Source organism: Heterodontus francisci, chromosome 13 (genome assembly GCF_036365525.1).
Source record: "Heterodontus francisci isolate sHetFra1 chromosome 13, sHetFra1.hap1, whole genome shotgun sequence".
Lineage (NCBI taxonomy): Eukaryota > Metazoa > Chordata > Chondrichthyes > Heterodontiformes > Heterodontidae > Heterodontus > Heterodontus francisci.
This window is the reverse complement of record NC_090383.1, coordinates 9,613,114-9,630,601: the sequence shown is the minus strand read 5'-3', so window position 1 is coordinate 9,630,601 and position 17,488 is coordinate 9,613,114. Positions and strand designations below refer to the sequence as shown.

The window sequence follows — 17,488 nt, the reverse complement described above, 5'->3', positions numbered from 1 at the left end:
GGTTTCAAACATTAGTCATGGATATACAGAGGACTTTTGATTTTTCACAGTCTGAAAGGACCAGCAAAAATTTTTTTTGACGTATTGACACTTCAGTGTATCCAGATTTCTACTCCTATCTTACACCTTCTCTTCTGAATCTTGTAGTATTTCTGTAATACTGCTTGAACTGCACAGACCAGATCATTAAACTCGGACTCATTCAGCTCAATATAAACGCTGTGGCGACAGTCTTGCTATAACACAACTCAGAACCAGCCTGGTGGTCCAGTAATCTCCACTCCGCATCCAGGTCAATGCTCAAGACATTCTACCAGAGAGTTGGAATGGTCAGCACTGTATTCCTATGTCAAAGAGTTCGCCTGTTTAAACTTGGCAGACCCAGTTGCTAAGAAATATCTGATCTTAGTACGCACCACCAATTGCATTTATATAGAGCCTTTAACATAGTAAGTCATCGCAAGGCGCTTTAGTGGAGTGTGATCAGACAAAAATTGACACCGAGCCAATGAAGGAGATGTTAGGACAGGCGACCCTAAAGCTTAGTCAAAGAGGTAGATTTTAAGGAGTGTCTTAAAGGAAGAGAGAGAGAGTTGGCTGTGCCAAGAGGTTTAAAGAGGAAATTCCAGAACATAGATGGCAGAAGGCACAGCTGCTAATGGTTGTATAAAGGAAATGTGGGATGCGCACGTGGCCAGAATTGGAGGAACACCAAGTTCTCGGAGGGTTGTAGAGCTGGAGGAGATTACAGAGATGGGAAGGGCCGAGGCCAGGTGTTGCCTGAAAATTGAAAGGCTCCCAGATGTGCATCCAGTTTGCCCCACTTGTGATTTTCCAGCCTTGACATTTTGTAGGGCCTTTTTCAGAATTTGTTATCCTTTAGTTGTGTTAATTCCTCCAAATTTTGCTTGCATACATTTTTCACTCTCATTAGTAGTGTGTTACCCACACCCATATCAATCTTTGGTGGCTTTGTTAATTGAAACCTGGGTGCTAAATAGCAGACTATCCATTTGAGTCATTTTTAAATCTGCCAATGGCAGTTCTGGCATAAATGTCTCCAAAATGTATACAAAGCAGAGATTTGAGTTCATGTGCCTGTGTTAACTGACACTACAACCTTCCTGTAAATCCATTTGCATCTGTATTTGCATTCCAGTGATGTGTGACATTACTTTCTTTCAACAGGTAAAAGAGATTGTTACTCAGCAGACTAAGGAATGGTCAGAAATGATAAATGTACATTGTGCAGAAGAACAGGAGCTAAGGGATCTTCACTTGAGCCAACAATGTGATTTGTTGAAGAAACTGCTCATCAGTATGCATGACCAACAAAGTCAGCACCTGAAACTTATTCATGATAGGTATGTACCAAGCTTCCAGAGTCTTACTCCAGTACTGCATTTGGCGAAGTGGAAATTATGCACAGGCAGCTCTTAACACCAGCTTCCCCTTGATAGCTGCTACCTCTGAGATTTTTAGCCAAAAGTAGGAGCGGCAGCTGCCAGATTTCCCTCGGCAAATATGAGCAAGGGTACTTCAGTAAGTATGTAATATTGAGCGATGTCAGCTACCGCATTGTCCATTATTGTTAGGGCAGCAGTGGATGCTAGAGGTTCCTGTGTGTAACTGATGTCTGGTGTTGATACAGATGGTAGATTGGCTTTTTATATGTTAAATCCCCTCCTTAGGTTTTTGTTTTGGAGATGGGGATAGGGAGGGGGTGGTGCTGCAGGTGGTTTATCTATTTATGCCCGGAAACCCAGGCTTGCTTGGAGTAAGTGGATAGATCACCTGGAGCCCTCCCGACACCTCCCCACACCTCCCCCCCCCCCCACCCCGCCCTTTCAACAAAATAGCTAATGAAGTTGAACTCAGGAAATTCCCTGAGATCAGCACCAGACCAGATGGATAGACAGACATCCTGCCACACGTCTGGTGGCATTCCTGCCAGCTAGTCAAATCTAAACATGTATGACACAGAGATTTTGATATATCTCCGCATGAATGAATAAAGTAATCCTACTATTGCAACATATCTAGCAATGTGATGTAATGTTGTTTAGGACACATTTGTGCGATGTACAAATGGGAGCCTCCAGATTTAAAAAAATTCTGGTGCACACTTAGACCCGTGCATTTGAAAGGTAGGAAACTGAATTTCTTCTGTACTCTTGTATATAATAAAGAACATCTTGAAATGTATTCCAGGGCAGCTAACTTATCTCATAGAGTCGTGGTTATGTTAATGAACCACCTGAGATTTATTGCTGCAGTTTGTCATGATCACAATCTCACTGAAGTGCTACTGCTTTATAGCACACTTCAGACTCTCTCTATTTCTGTGCTCACATGAAGTACAACAATGGCTACAATACACACGAAGGCAGATTCATTCCCCTGAAACAACAAATGCTCATCTATTAATGTAGCCTAACATCAAACTGATTATTATCTGAATATGATATGAACTAATCCCATTGCATTTGAAAATCTATCCTGTCTATTCTGGGTCACACGGAGATAAAAAGAGTGCAGAAATAGTTTTGAACTTCAATTTTTGTGGTTTTGATTTCATCTGCTTGCCTTTGTTTTTTCAAAAGTAAAAATATTTGTTGTATTCATCAAATTAATTAAAGTTTGTTAATAGAAATAGAGACTTAGCAGTTGGCAGGAAAAAAGACAAGTGCAAGGGGAGAGCCAACTGTGCAACAGCCCCGACAACCAATTTTTTCTGTAGCACCTGTGGAAGAGCCTGTCACTCTAGTATTGGCCTTTATGCCACTCCAGGCGCTGCTCCACAACTCCAGGTGCTTACCCATTGTCTCCCAAGACAAGGAGGCCAAAGAAGACGAATGGAAATAAGCAGAATTCCTGAGCTGGGGAAAAGTGTTGAAACGGTCATGGTCAAACCAATATCGAAATGAAATGTTCCCCTAAACGTTTGGAAAGAAGATGCTGCCTGAACACCCACTTTGAGACAAAATCAAGAGCCAGTAAAATCCGGGTGTAAAATGGGCGGGTGATCCAATCCCTTCAGTTTCCCATTGGGCAGATTGGGTGAAAATTAATCAATGTTTTTCTCTGTCCTTTGGTCTCTGGCTGGATGGGAAACCGATGTCCATCTACCCCAACTAGGTGAGGATCCATCAGAAAAACCTTCTGCTGTTCTCAAATGAACAGACACAATGGGGTAGACTTCCATCATCACCGGCTATCTCTGTAATCTCCTCCAGCCCCATAATCCTCCAAGATATCTGTGCTGCTCTAATTCTGGCCTCCTTGTGCATTCCTGATTTTAATCACTCCACCATTGGTGGCCGCACCTTCAGTTAGCTAGGCATCGAGCTCTGGAATGCCCTCCCTTAACCTCTCTGCCCCTCCACCTCGCTTTCCTCCTTTAAGACACTCCTGAAAGCCTGTCTCTTTGACCAAACGTTTGATCATCTGACCTAATATCATCATCTGTGGCTCAGTGTCTTACTTTATTTTATAATGCTCCTTGGGACATTTTATTATATCAAAGCTGCTATATAAATAAGTTGTTGTCTGGCTTATAATTTAATGGGACTTATCGCCCATCCTATTCACAACCCGACTGACTATTATTCTATTTTATGAACTGATTTGTCTACCTTAAACCCCTCATGAGCTAAATGTAACTTAATAGTCTCATTTTAAAACGACGCATACCAAGATTCTTAGATGGTGAAATAGTCAAAAATCTCATAATATAAGGACCAATGAACTGGAATTTTCTAAGAAACGTCTTCTGAGCCATTTTATCACTCGGCTTCTAAAGATCCATGTACACTACATCTACACCATTTCTTTCAGCTATCTTTTCAGAAAAACTCTCAATTTGTCAAACATGACTTTTCACTGATAAATAACTGCTGACAGTTATTGATTAACATGTTTATTTCTATACCTCCATAATTTTATCTATTTATGGATTTTAAGGGCTGTATTTTAACTGGTTTAAAAAAAAAAGGTGGGTTTGGTTCGGGTGAGGTGTGGAAGGTTAAATTGTCAGAAATCTGTTTCCTGACCCAGACCTGCCTCCAACCCACCCCATTTCTGGCTTGAACTGAGGCCGGAAGGTGAGTGGTTGGGCAACCAACCCAATTCAAGGAGATGGGTTGCAGCTTTAAATACGATAATGAAGCTGGGTGCTTCATTGTCATTCTACTTTTGAACTCGTGCTGCTGTCGGTTTGCTTACCCGTGCGTCGGGTAACCCGGCAGCTTCCTCAGAACGAGTACCTTCACACTTACCTCCTGGATCCAGGTGCCGATCTGAGGAGGCTCTGTAATCGGGGACCCAGCCTCCCCTCCAATCAACGCAACCACCTGTAACTCCTGTCGACCCAGCGTTCCTGGCACAGACTGGTGCGTTGCAGTAGCCATCAGGGAGAGCTCCTTGCCCGATTGAAGGCCCAGCTCTCAATTTGGCTGGGCCTCTGGATGAGGAACCAATCCACAATGTCTTTGCGGGTCAGCTCAGTGCAAGTTCTGCCCTACTCGCTGCTGATTTTTCGATTAACTGCTCTATAATCACTTGATTTATCTATCTGTACCTTCTTGAATATAGGTGTTAAATTGACTATTGTCTGCTTCCATGCCACCGTTCACACATTTCAAAAGGATTTAAAAGTTGTGGCTCAGGCCTCTAATTTCTTTCAACAAACTTTGTTCTATGCCATCAGGGTCTGATGAATAATCTTGCATCTGTTCTGCCAATGTTGTCGGAACTTTTTTCCCCCAAAAAATATACTTTATTCATAAAAATCTGTTTTAAAAAAAAAAAGAAAAAAATACATTGCAAAACAGTATCAAATTGACATTCCAAAAAGTGCAAAGGAAATCAGTTTTCTTCAATACAGGAGTTGCCTCACAACCCTTCCATTCCATTTTACATGCCATGTACATTTTACAGCGAACCCATATCTGGTGTATACAGTCCGAGGAGTTTCCCATGGATCCAGCCCCTCAGTTCACTTTGGTGGGAGGACCTTACACAGTGGTCTTTCCCCATTGAGCCAATGTTGTCAGAACTAGTTTCTTTTTCACGGTTATCTCTATAAATTGTTTCACGTCTACCTGTAGGACAGCTGTGTTCTCAGTTCCACTACCATTTCACGGTCATCTGCAGTATATATCTTTCCACCGTAGCTTCATTCTGCTTAATTAGATTCTGCTTATAGCCTTGAGCAGTCCTATACTCCATTTAACTATTCTTTTACTTCTTTATATGCTTGTAAATGCTCGTGCTATTTTATAATCTACCAGTCTTTACAATGTTAGCATTGGGATGTTTTATTATGTTAAAGGTGCTATACAAATGCAAGTTGTGGTTTAGCTCCTCTAATCTTTCTCTTCACCTCCCTACCAAACTTGCTATAATTCTCATGATTTTCTTTGGTGGAGCTAGTCCTAATTTTAACACATGTCTCACTATCAAGTTTCAGTTGAAATTTCTATCCATCCACTGAACTCTGCTCTTTGCCTGTTTGAAGTATGCATATTTGGTTTGTCCCCCTCATATTTAGAGATTACCCAATGTTGTTGGCTTTATAGTCAAATATAAACCATAACATTTACTTTGCCAGAAATTGAAAATGAAATTAAATAAATTTCTATGATTCTATCGGGGAGTTGAGAAATTATTTCACCCAGAGGGTGGTGGAGGTCTGGAACTCGCTGCCTGAAAGGGAGGTAGAGGCAGAAAGTCTCGTTGCTACGGTCCAAGAGTTAGAAAGTGGAAGTAGGCTGGGTAGCTCTTTTTGGGCCAGCACAGACACAATGGGCCAAATGGCATCCTTCTGTGCTGTAAATTCTCTGATTCTGTGAATATCAAAAGCACATACTTGAATGAAGAGGAACACAGTCAAGTTATCCAAAAATCCTTTTTAGTTTCATGCAGGTTGAAGGTCTTGTGTCTCTGTTATGACCAGGTGAGAAGGGGTCTAGGGGTTCCCTTTCTGTCTTTGCCTGGTTTAACCGTAACCGGGTTTAATTTTTTAAAAAACACTGTTTTTAGCTTCCCCTTAGTGAATCCTTGTTCACTGCTCCAATTGTAAGACAAAGAAATCAATTCAGACAGGTTTTCTGAGATTTCAAACAAGAAAGGTAGAAGTTTATTAATCTTGAACTCTAATCCGGTTACCGACTATGAATATGAGACGCGACTACACTAGCATGCATATACGATAAACACACTTGCAGATAGAGAGAGAAAAGTAGAAAAGCATAACGGGGAAGAATTTGAGGCAATAGATGGGTTTCTATTTTACTGTCCTTTAAGTTTGTTGTGAAGTCTTTGGTTGACGGTCAGACTTGCAATTCGTCGGGGCCCAGCGCACACTTCAACTTGTTTCGAGGTCGGAGTCTTTTCTCTCTTGAAGTTTATGTATCTTCCGTGGGTCCGGTGGCTTGGGAGAAAGTGAGAGAGAGGCTTCCTTGCTCCAGCTTCAGCTTCAGTTCTCTTCTGCCTTTCTCTCTGACACAATTCAAAAAAAACCCAGGTTGCCCAGCAGGTTAGTCATGTGACTAGCTGGTTTGACCACTTCTGTTAGTGGATTCTGCCATCTTAGCAGTCATCAGGGAATGTGAGTGTCCTCACCTTCAATGTCTGGTGATCACAGCCCATTTTAGGTTAAGTGGACCAAGGAATAGTCCTTTGTCTCTCCAAGCACTGTCTGTTAGTATGTAAATATTTTTTCAGCCAAGTATCTGGTGATTTTTTTTTTTTAACAAGTCCTTTCTTCACTCCAGCAACAGTTTAAAATCAGTTCTTACGACAAAATTAATATGCTGCATTCTTGGCAGGTGGGGGTCTGCATGAAAACCTGCAACACATTATTTTGGCAATAGAGCGAGGATGTAATATCAAAAATAAAGTTTATGACATAATAAACAATTAAAAATAAGCAATTCACTAAATAATTGAAACTCACCCATAAAAACGTTCATGACCTCTCGAAAATCCACTTTTCAGATTTGAGACTTTTGTTCCTTTTCTGTGAGCTCTGATTGCTCATCTTGGCCACCGCCTTATAATTTTGGGCTTCTGCAAATATCAGACAAGTGAAATTCCACCATTGATGTTTATATCAAGTAGCCACATTTCCATCCAGGAGTAACTGAGAGACCTCAAAAGCAGCCAGCTAAGAAAGAATTCGAGTGAGAGTGGCCAATTCTTGAAGTTTCTGAGTAACAGTCCTGAATTTAAGTCTGTTTGTTTAATCAGAAACTTTTACTTATGTTAAGTTCTGTTTCAGATAATTGGATTTTTTTTCCTCATTAGAACACTAAGTATTAAGTGTTCAGATTATTTAATAGTGAATCATTTGCAATTGGAATATGATTTTACAAATTGTGTTCATCACTGAATGCAAGTTTTCGTTTTTGAAACACAAATTGTAAAGCTATTTTAGAGGAGCCAGTTGGGGTTTCCATATTATCTGGCCGAGGAGCGTGATGCTGTGCCTGACGGCAAACCTCTCATGCTCCCACACCCATGGTAGTTTCTTCTGGTTTCCCCCTTCCCTTGCATAATTAGTAGGCCCATGCACCAAAGCGCTCACTTTGCTGGAGACACTCTGCTTAATTCTGAACCGTGATATCAGCACTTGATCGCGAGACATCCACCCTACTACAGCCTAGAGTGTATTCTCCTCGTCCCTGTTCCCAATCCTCCAATGTCGCTTTCCCTCTCATCAACCCCACAGGGAACCTCCACCACAATCTCCCCGACTGCATAAGCAAGGGGGTGAAATGTTATTAGGGGTAGGTGGAAATGTGGAGTAATCAGTTCATGCCATGAACTTATTGAATGGCGGAGCAGGCTCGAGGGGCCAAGTGGCCTACTCCTACTCCTAATTTGTATGTTCAGATGACAAGCATAGATCACTTATGCCATTCATTCTGAGCTGTCAGGCACCATGGGATTTGTGTGGTCCTTCCCTCGCATGAGCACCACTGCATGAAAGAAAAGAATAAATATGGCACCTTGCACATCATCTGACCAGTTCACAGTCAATAAATTACTGAAGTGTAGTCACTCCTTTGTAGCTAAATATAGCAGCCAATCTGCAAGCAGCAAGGTTCCACAACATTAATCAGATCAATGACCAGTTCATCCATCTTGTTGGTTAGGGTCAAGGGATAAATTTTGGCCAGTGCACCAAGAGAACACTCCTTCTCCTCTTCATGTGCAATGGAATCTTTTACACCCACTTTAACAGGCAGTCGGGATCTCAGTTAATGCCTCATTTAAAAGGCAGCACCTCAGAGTGTAGCACTCCCTCTGCACTGCACTGAAGTGTTAGACTGGATTCTGTGCTCATATTCCTGCAGTGGGACTTGAACCCCTTGTATAACTGGCATTCAAATAAAATAGATGCTTATCGCATTCCCACTGTAAGGAAGCCACTGAACAATGATGTCATCAGGGAAATGAGTAGGGAGATCGTCCAGGTCTGGAATAGGGAGGGAAAGACCGATACACACACGAGCAACCTAATTTTAAAATGGAGGTTCAGGATGAATATGGTTAGGGGAGGGAGATAGATGTGCAGGGGTTTGAGATCAGTCAGTAGAAAGAGGTAGCTGTTTGGGAAAACACTGTTGGAAAAGAAAGACTGACTTGTATTTATGTAGCGCCATTTATGACCACCAGACGTCTCAAAGCGCTTTACAGCCAATTAAGTCTTTTTTGAAGTGTAGTTGCTGTTGTAATGTAGGAAATGCAGCAGTCACTATGCACACAGCAAACCCCCACAAACAGCAATGTGATGATGATCAGATAATCTGTTTTTTGTGATGTTGATTGAGGGATAAATATTGATCAGGACACTAGGGATAACTCCCCTGCTCTTCTTCGAAATAATGCCATGGAATCTTTTACATCTACACGAGCAAGCAGATAGGGCCTCCGTTTAACATCTCACCCCAAAAGACCACACCACCAATAGCGCAACACTCCGTCAGTGCTACATTACATGTCAACCTTGATTTTTTTTTTGTGCTTAAGCCCTGGAGTGCGTCTTGAACCTGGAACATTGTGATTCAGAGGTGAAAGTGTTACCAACTGAACCACAGCTGACGGATGACAAAAGGAAAGAAAGGGTGCGGATTGAGATGATGTGACTGAAGGGGAAGCGATGTCAGGGCGAGGGGCTTGTTTGAACTAGCAGTGATAAAGTAAACATATTCAGTCGCAAGGCTATTAAAGTGGCATTGCGTTAAAAATAGTTATTTTGGTCACAGCAGCTTTGAAATCATAAGAATAATGATGGATTATAAGTGCTTGAAAGGCCATAGTCTAATCAAAGTATTGAAAATTGCATCTCCAGTTAGAGTATGAAGCTTGAGTGTTTTATGCATGTGTTCCTGGAATATCAATTAGCTCTCGGTTCTATTTTTTGCTGCTTATATATACACTGGCCATCGTTTTTAAATAAGTACGTTCTTCTTTGCTGATCTTGATGCTATGTCTAGAAACTGAACAATAATTGATTTTCTTAGCTTGTTCCTTATGCATGGGCAAAGCTGGTAAAGCAGCAGTTATTGCACATCCCTAGTTCTGAGGGCTTTAAGAGTTAACTACATACAGAGTGACTTTAACTCTCCCTGATCAGTGGGAAAGGAGCAGGAGAGCAGTTAAAATGGAGTAACTCCATTCCCCAGTGATTTTAGTGCCTCTGGTTTTGTCATGCGTGAGACGCCAATGAAATTCAAACATGCACCTAAGTGGCTGTTTGCTTTGGGTTCCTTCTACCAATAGCCGTGAGACCCTGGTAACCCCCACTCACCCTCTTCCCAGACCTATGGAGCCACTGGCAGCCCTCTGGTGATGTCAGCAGGTGGTCTCTGGATTGCCCCATTGACATCCTTCCCCCGGTAGTCTTTCCCTTTCTGCGTAAATCGACCGAGCAGCTGACAGACGGGATTCAAATGAGGCCCAACAGTTAAAATCTGCCCGGCTTTTGACTCGGGCTGCCGTACGCGATGACCATCTGTTCCGGCCAGCAGTTAAAATCGACCTATGGGGGGAATTTTATGGAGGCGACAGAGGTCTCGGCTGCCAGTTGGAGAGCTCATCAGAATTGCATGCCAGTCAGGCAGTTGCGAGGTCACCGGTGGGCTTTTCACTGGACCAGGACCCTGGGGACAGAAGACCCTCCCACTGAGGCCGGTAGCTCTTTTGCTCAGCAGCGCCACTGGGGAGGCTGTGGCTACTGTGAGAAAGTCTCCCAGCTGAGGCCCAGGTTGGCACAGGATCCTGGACTCAGGTGAGTGACGGCAGGAGAGGTTTCGCCGGTTGGGGAGTGATGGATGGGGGTGTAGGGGCGTCAGCAGCAAGAACGGTGCTGGCTCTGGCTCTGGCTCTGAGTGGGTCTCCCACTTCCCGATGCCAGGTCCCTCGATCAGGCACTGAGGCCTTTGAATGAGGGACCCCCTCCGGGAGCTGGCAAGCAACCCACACTGGTTTGCATCTCATACTCCCCACGTGGCGACAGGCCCATCTGCTGCTGGGTTAACACCAGCAGCGTTCGGAAGAGGCCCTCAATTGCATCCTCAAGGCCTCAATTGGCGACGAGGCGGGAAGGCCATCCATGGGCCTTCCCGCCATTGACTTAATCGGGGTAGAGGTGGGAAGGTGGCAGGGTCGCCACCACCACCATTTGCCCAATTAAGTGCCCTCTCTGCCTCCAAACCCGCCACGGGGGGAGAGCATAAAATCCAGCCCATAGTGTGGGACTTGGTGCACATGTAGACCAGACCAAATAAGGGTGGCAGGTTCTGTTATCTGGAGGACATTAGTGATTCAGCTGGGTTATTTTCTAATGACATTCCAGGAGCTTCTGTACCAATTTTTTTGGTTCTAGCCCACAAATGATTTATTGAATTCAGTTTCAAAACTTGCCATAAATATGGGAGCAATCAGCCAAGGCATAAAACTCCAAGCAAAATGAGTACTAAAGCCAAAATAAATGTTTAATAATATGTCTTAGATCATCATAAGAATGTTAATTGAATGCAGTTGTGAATTTACCAAAATTGGAAGTCTTTGCAATTAATGATAACTGACAGAAAGCCCTACAAACAAGCAAATTGTATGAGTAAATAGTTTGGGAAAGTAATTGTTCTTGGCACCTCTTTGGTTTTTAAATTTATGGGTAGGTACGTTTTCGTAAATTTGATAATTTTCGTACAAGTGGTACAAGGTTTTAGCCAGCTGTTTGCACCCACAATAAACTTTATGCTTATTCTAAAAAGATGTTTGTTGGTCAATTCACTGCACTAAAATTGTATTATTCAGTGCAGAAGAAAAGGTATCATTATCTGCCTAATTAGACAGAAGTGTCTTTGATCTATGATGTGATCTTATTTTGATCAGTGATGCTGAACTTGGGATTTGCATGAGGGAGCAGCCAGAGAGTATTTATTTGTTAGAGAGCCCTTAGAATTCTGAATGTTGAAGGCTTTGTTGTTCAATGTGGTTTATTTGGTGCTGCTAGGATACCAGACTTCATAAATATTTTTTAAGTGCCTCTTATAGTTGACCAAACAAAACAGCAAAGAAGACTATTACTCTGTCTCAATCCTTCTTCACTGGAAGCCAATATCATGCAAAACAGCCAAGTAGCATATAACAGATAGTAACAGAATATGCTATCAGATCTTAACAATATAAAATTTAATGTTCGACTGCCAGAATTCAGATTGTGCTTACCTTTGGCTGTGATCTATACTGAGCTTATTAAAGCACAGTTCAAATCACAGGAGATTACGATATAATTGATCATGATGTACTAAAATTAGCTGGTACTTTGGTTCTTTAAATGTATTCAATATAATCTTTCACATAGTTTAACATTAATTAAATGACTTTTCTTGAAAGAAAAGCAGAATCTGCCTCAATTTCTACGACTTAGCTTTTCACTAAGTTATGCAGTACTCCATTTGAGATTGCCAGTGCGATCCCATATATTTCGTAGGATGGTAACAGCACAGAAGGAGGTCATTCAGCTCATCCTGTCCATGCCAGCTCTCTGCAAGAGCAGTTCGCCTAGTCCCAATCCATTGCCTTTTTCCCCCTAGCCCTGCAAATTTTATCTCACTGTGGGCGGCACAGTGGCGCAGTGGTTAGCACCGCAGCCTCACAGCTCCGGCGACCCGGGTTCTATTCTGCGTACTGCCTGTGCGGAGTTTGCAAGCTCTCCCTGTGACCGCGTGGGTTTTCGCCGGGTGCTCCGGTTTCCTTCCACAGCCAGGTTGCAGGTTGGTAGGTAAATTGGCCATTGTAAATTGCCCCTAGTATAGGTAGGTGGTAGGGGAATTGTGGGGATGTGGTAGGAATATGGGATTAATGTAGGATTAGTATAAATGGGTGGTTGATGGTCAGCACAGACTCGGTGGGCCGAAGGGCCTGTTTCAGTGCTGTATCTCTTTTTTTAAAAAAAAATTATCCAATTCTCTTCTGACGGCCTCGATTGAATCTGCCTCCACCACGCTCTCAGGCAGTGCATTCCAGATCTTAAACTGCTGGCAGCGTAAAAAAAAAAGTTTTTCATCATGCCACTGTTGCATCTGTTGCCAGTCACCTTATAGCAGCATCCTCTGCTTCTGGATCCTATTGCCAAGGGAACAGTTTCTCTTTATCTACCCACATGATTTTGTACATTTAATATCAAAAATGTTGTCACTGGAATGGTAGTATAATTGAGTCTGCAGAGTGTAATAATCTTCACAGTGCATTTTAATGCGGATATGTAGATATTAAATCTATCCAGGTCTTTTTATTGCTAAATTAGTCTAAAATGTCTGAACACTTGCGTTGATCAAGTGTGATGTAACATATGATATAAAATTTCTTAAGTACTAAAAAATAAAGTTCTAATACTGTCAGCACATTAACCATGTACAGGATGTGTCAACACATCAAATGATTAGCTTCCTATCTAAAAAGAAAAAATCAAGATTTAAGAAAGGGTTAATTCCTATCACTTAAAGTAAATTATTTTAATTTTGAAAAGTATTATTTAAAATAAATGGCACAAATTTTCCAGAAAAAGTGTTTGTGGAGTTAATCTATGCATCTGGCTGGAATGTGAAAAATCCCTCTCTGCCTTGTCTGCTCCGCATCCTCCTTACATAAACCACATTAGACGAAGCAGCATAAATTTAAATTGGATGGAGCTCTGAAAACCTCTCACTTCTTAGCTTTCCTTGAAACCATTCCTAATGAGTGAGTGAATGGGCCACGTAATAATTAAATGGCTTTTCAGTCAGAAACAATCATGTTTAAACACATCAGTGGCAACATAAGCATGTATTCATGCAGCATCTTTCATGTAACAGAACTTACCAAGATGATTGAGAGGTGGTGGACTAAGAGGAGAAAGTGCAAAGTAATTTTTGTGAGATGACTAAAGGCACGTTCAAAGAATTGGTTTTTGAGGAGGTTTATGAATGAAGAGGTAGAGTCAGTATATCGAAGAGATTTAAAAAGGGAATTGCGGAGTGCAGGAACCTTGGTTGTTGAAGGGGCAGATGACAAAGGTCGTTAACCTTATTCCATTCCCCTTCAGATTAGGTGTCCCAAACGTAAGCTCAAATTGAATGAATAAGTCACTGAATTTTGATGATCAAGTAAATCTGTGTGAAAATGGCAAGGAAAGAAACAGAATTACTCTGCAGTAGTGGATGGCACATATTTCTGAAATGTTATTTCGAAATAGCCGCAGTGTTTTGAAAAATATGTTCACGAGTGCAACCTGAATAACTAGATAAAGGTTGTTGGCCTATAAATTCAAGCGCTAACCGGCCAGTGTTGCGGGCAGGAAATGCGTGCATTTTCCTGGTTGGAAGTGCATCACCCACCATGTTGGTCAAAGAAAAATTAGGGCCGGAATTCTGCGTTGGGCAGGAGGCCCTGCCCACCGGCCAAGAAGTCGGCGAGCCTGCCTCCGCCGGGCCTGGGGAGCCACACTGGGATCTTTTGCTCCCGAGACCCTTAATTGGTCTTGGTCGGGACTTCCACCTCCTTGAGGCAGGAGGTCCTATCTAATGGAGCTGTCGGACAATCAGAAACTGGCAGCTCTTAGTTCCAGCAGTGCCACCGGGAGCGGTGGCCACTGCTGGGGCTACACCCAGCCGACAGAAGCAGGAGGAAGGACGGCCTGGGACTAAAGTAAGTCTTTGGGGCCTCACTGGGGATAATCGGCTGGGCCCTGGCAAGGCGAGGGGGTGTTTCGTAGGGGTGGGGGCGGAGTGGAGTGTTGTCCAGTGGGGGGCGGTTAGGCTGTCGGGCGGGGGGGCACTCCATGAGGCACGGTGTGCCCGATCATGAGGGTCCCACCCCCAGCCCACAAGGAGGCCGCCACACCTCCCACTCCATTTTACACCCCCTCCACCCGCCAGCAGCTCGTTGGGGGGGGGGTGGGGGGGGCCGTAAAATTCCGGACTAGGTGTCCAGGTTCATGCCTGAAACAGGCATTAGGCCTTTTGCATTTGCAAATAAGACTTCTAACACCTGTTTGAGGCCCACACTGATGGATTGATTGGTTTGGGCTGACACTGCCATTGCCGACTTGTGGGAGCAGTTTTGCTGAGCTTTTGCTTCTATAACTGTTATTTGAGCAAGTAGATTAATATCATCCTAGTGAATCTGTGTATGTTTATGTATGTGTATATATATATATATATATATATATATATATTCTCATATATAAGTTGAAAGTATAGCTACATATTGGTACAAAATGGAGTATTTGACCGAGGCATTGTGGGACAGATTTCGTTAGCTCACAGTTGGAGCTTGGTGCAGCCGAGCACAGATACCAAAAGGGGGCCCCTCTTATCAGTGTAACTGCAGGAATGCAGGCCCAATTAAAGTGACAGTTGGAAGACTCAAGGATAATTGATAGGGCCTGAGCTCATCAATTGGTGATCAGGGGCTGCATGAGCTGATCACGTTGCCACATGAAGCCTAATCAGTAATCTAATTGGTACTACGTGTAATGTATGTAATCAATAACCGTTCTGATTGGCTTGTGTACAGCCGGGATGGGCTGAGTAACTGTATATCCGTTGTGGATTTCCTTTGTCCGGTGGAGCAGCACTGGACCGCTTTTAGGTAAGGTGTGCCCTATAAAGTGTTTATTCTCAAAGACTGAGTCCGGAGAATTTGCTGAGTAATTGGGCATAATCTGGATTTTCTCCAACACGACTGCACTCAGTAAAGTCAGACCTTGAGACAGTCTGGCACCAAAACAATAATTTTTTGGTATTTACTTAGCTGAATGTGGAGGTGGGAGGAGCAAGAAGGCTTCACTCGATCCCATGTTCAAAAAACTCAGGCTGCCAGTCCCACCGCCCCCACCTCATTCAGCCACCCTCCCCCCGCCCCCGTCCCCACTGCTGCCCCCGACTCCGGCTCATTACCCTGCATGCCTTCGAATTTCTACCCTATTATGTTTGAAGAGTACAGGCATGAAGAATCCAGTACTGTTGCAATTGTTTCTCCAAAATGAAGATTTGAAGCTGGGGTGGGGAGGTGCTGGTGTTTGATCTTTACAAAACACAAAGGGGGCTAAGTCTGCGTGGCCCCTGAAAACGGGTACAGGTAATCGCAATGTGCAATTGACCCACATTTGTTGATTGAAATGCAGTCAGTGTGCCAACTTCATGCTGCCTGTTCATTAGAATAACTTCTGCATGTAAGTAGTTGATCATCCCTTTACATAGCACTGGTCCTACCTCTTGCTTAATGTGTGTTCAGTTGTACGGGATTAAAGGAAGGCGTTGGCTGAAAAATAGCACAGCTGGTGTAAAATCAGCGTTGCCTGCTGATTGCTCTCACGATCTGCCTGTTCTGCATATTTCCAACAGCCGTTAGCTGAATGCCCGCTAAAACCTAAAGCAAAAAGATGTCTGATTCCATTGGCGACAAAAGTGCGCGCCTGCATATCGGATGCCATTTGCTCCCGAGCAGCACCCACAGTTACCAAACAACAGCTGCTACCAAGCCCAATTTGGTGCTCAAAATATTTGATGCATATCAGGGTGAATTCAGTGGTGCCATGCTCTGCCTTGATAACAGGAGTCTACGTAGACCTATTGTTAAGGAAGTAGTAGCTCCCATTTCTCCAAAGGAAGGTCGTTACATACCTTCCCTCCTCTTAGTTCAAATACTTTTTTTTTTACTTTTTAGCTTAGTGATGTTCTTGCAGGTAAATTTATGTAGGAAGAACAGTTATCATGCAACAAAGCAGATGGTGAGTGATGCCTGACCGTTTTTAATTGACTGGTGTACTGCAGAATGACCAAATAAAGCTTCAGGTATCTGTAGCACATGTTTTCTGAGAAACCCAAATTATTATTTTGAATACTGTTCTCTTATATGAAAACATATAACGAATGTTTTTGATTACTATATTCAATGTATATGTACTGCATTATCTGCTCAAAATGATCTAATTAGGTCACATCAAATAACTAGGGAATTACTAAAGTTAGAGGGTGCTTCACCGTTGTGGTGAGGGGAACCCCACAAATGCTGTACAACACTTAGTTCTCAAAGTGCAAATCAGCATGGCATATGATAACGTCATTGATGCAAAAGGAAAAATGCTACAGATGCTGGAAATCTGAAGTATAAACGCACATTACTCAGCATGTCTGGCAGCATCTGTGGAGAGAGAAATACAGTTAGCTTTTCAGGGTTGTGACTATTTTTTTTCAGAACTGGAAAAAGAGATGTAACAGATTTTAAGCACGTACAGAGGCAGTGAAAGGAGGGAGGGTCTGATAAAAAGGGTACGGTAGCATAGTGGTTCTGCTACTGGTATAGTAATCCAGAGGTCTGGAGTAATGATTGAGAGACATTGGGCTGAATTTTACCGGCCCCCCGAAATCGGGGGTCGTGGGGGCAGGGGGGTGGAGAGGCCCACCACGGGCTTCAATGGAGGGGAAGGCCCCGCCCCTCATTACTGGTGGTGGCAGCAGCGAGTCCTCGTGGCGGTCACTCCACCGCTCGGCGACAGGAACATCATTAAAATATGTTAATATATTTAAATCAATGAATAAATACTTACCTCATCGCGCTAGCTGTCCTGCTGCGATATTCTGGCTGGTTGCCAGAACTCATGCGCCTTTGGATATCCTTTCGGAGATCCGAGGCAGAAGATTGATTGGGAGGGAGGAGCAGGTAAGTTTTCACGGTTAGGGAGGGTAGTGGGGAAAACCATTGCGGTTGGTGGAGGGGATGGTGGGAAGGGGTTGAAGATAAAAGGTTATAAACTTTGGGGACGGTGGGGAAGGTTGGCATCACTCGGTAATTTTGTTGGAGAGGGCAATTAATAAATTGTTTAGTCATTGGGGGGGTGGGAGAGGGGATTGAAACTTTTATTACATTTTTCAGTTTAATTTTATCTCTCCTGTAACTTTAAAAATTTAACTGAATGGCTTAAAGCCCC

The 17,488-nt window shown here is 43.1% G+C and overlaps 1 protein-coding gene across 9 annotated transcripts in view; it reads left to right on the top strand.

Moving 5' to 3' along the window:
• plcb4a (phospholipase C, beta 4a) overlaps positions 1–17,488 on the top strand; it is a 466,151-nt gene that overhangs the window by 401,124 nt on the left and 47,539 nt on the right. For all 9 annotated transcript variants that reach the window (XM_068044348.1, XM_068044344.1, XM_068044346.1 and 6 more), the window contains one exon: positions 1,189–1,364. In XM_068044348.1, coding sequence (XP_067900449.1) covers positions 1,189–1,364 — 176 coding nt within the window. The remainder of the gene's footprint in view (positions 1–1,188; positions 1,365–17,488) is intronic.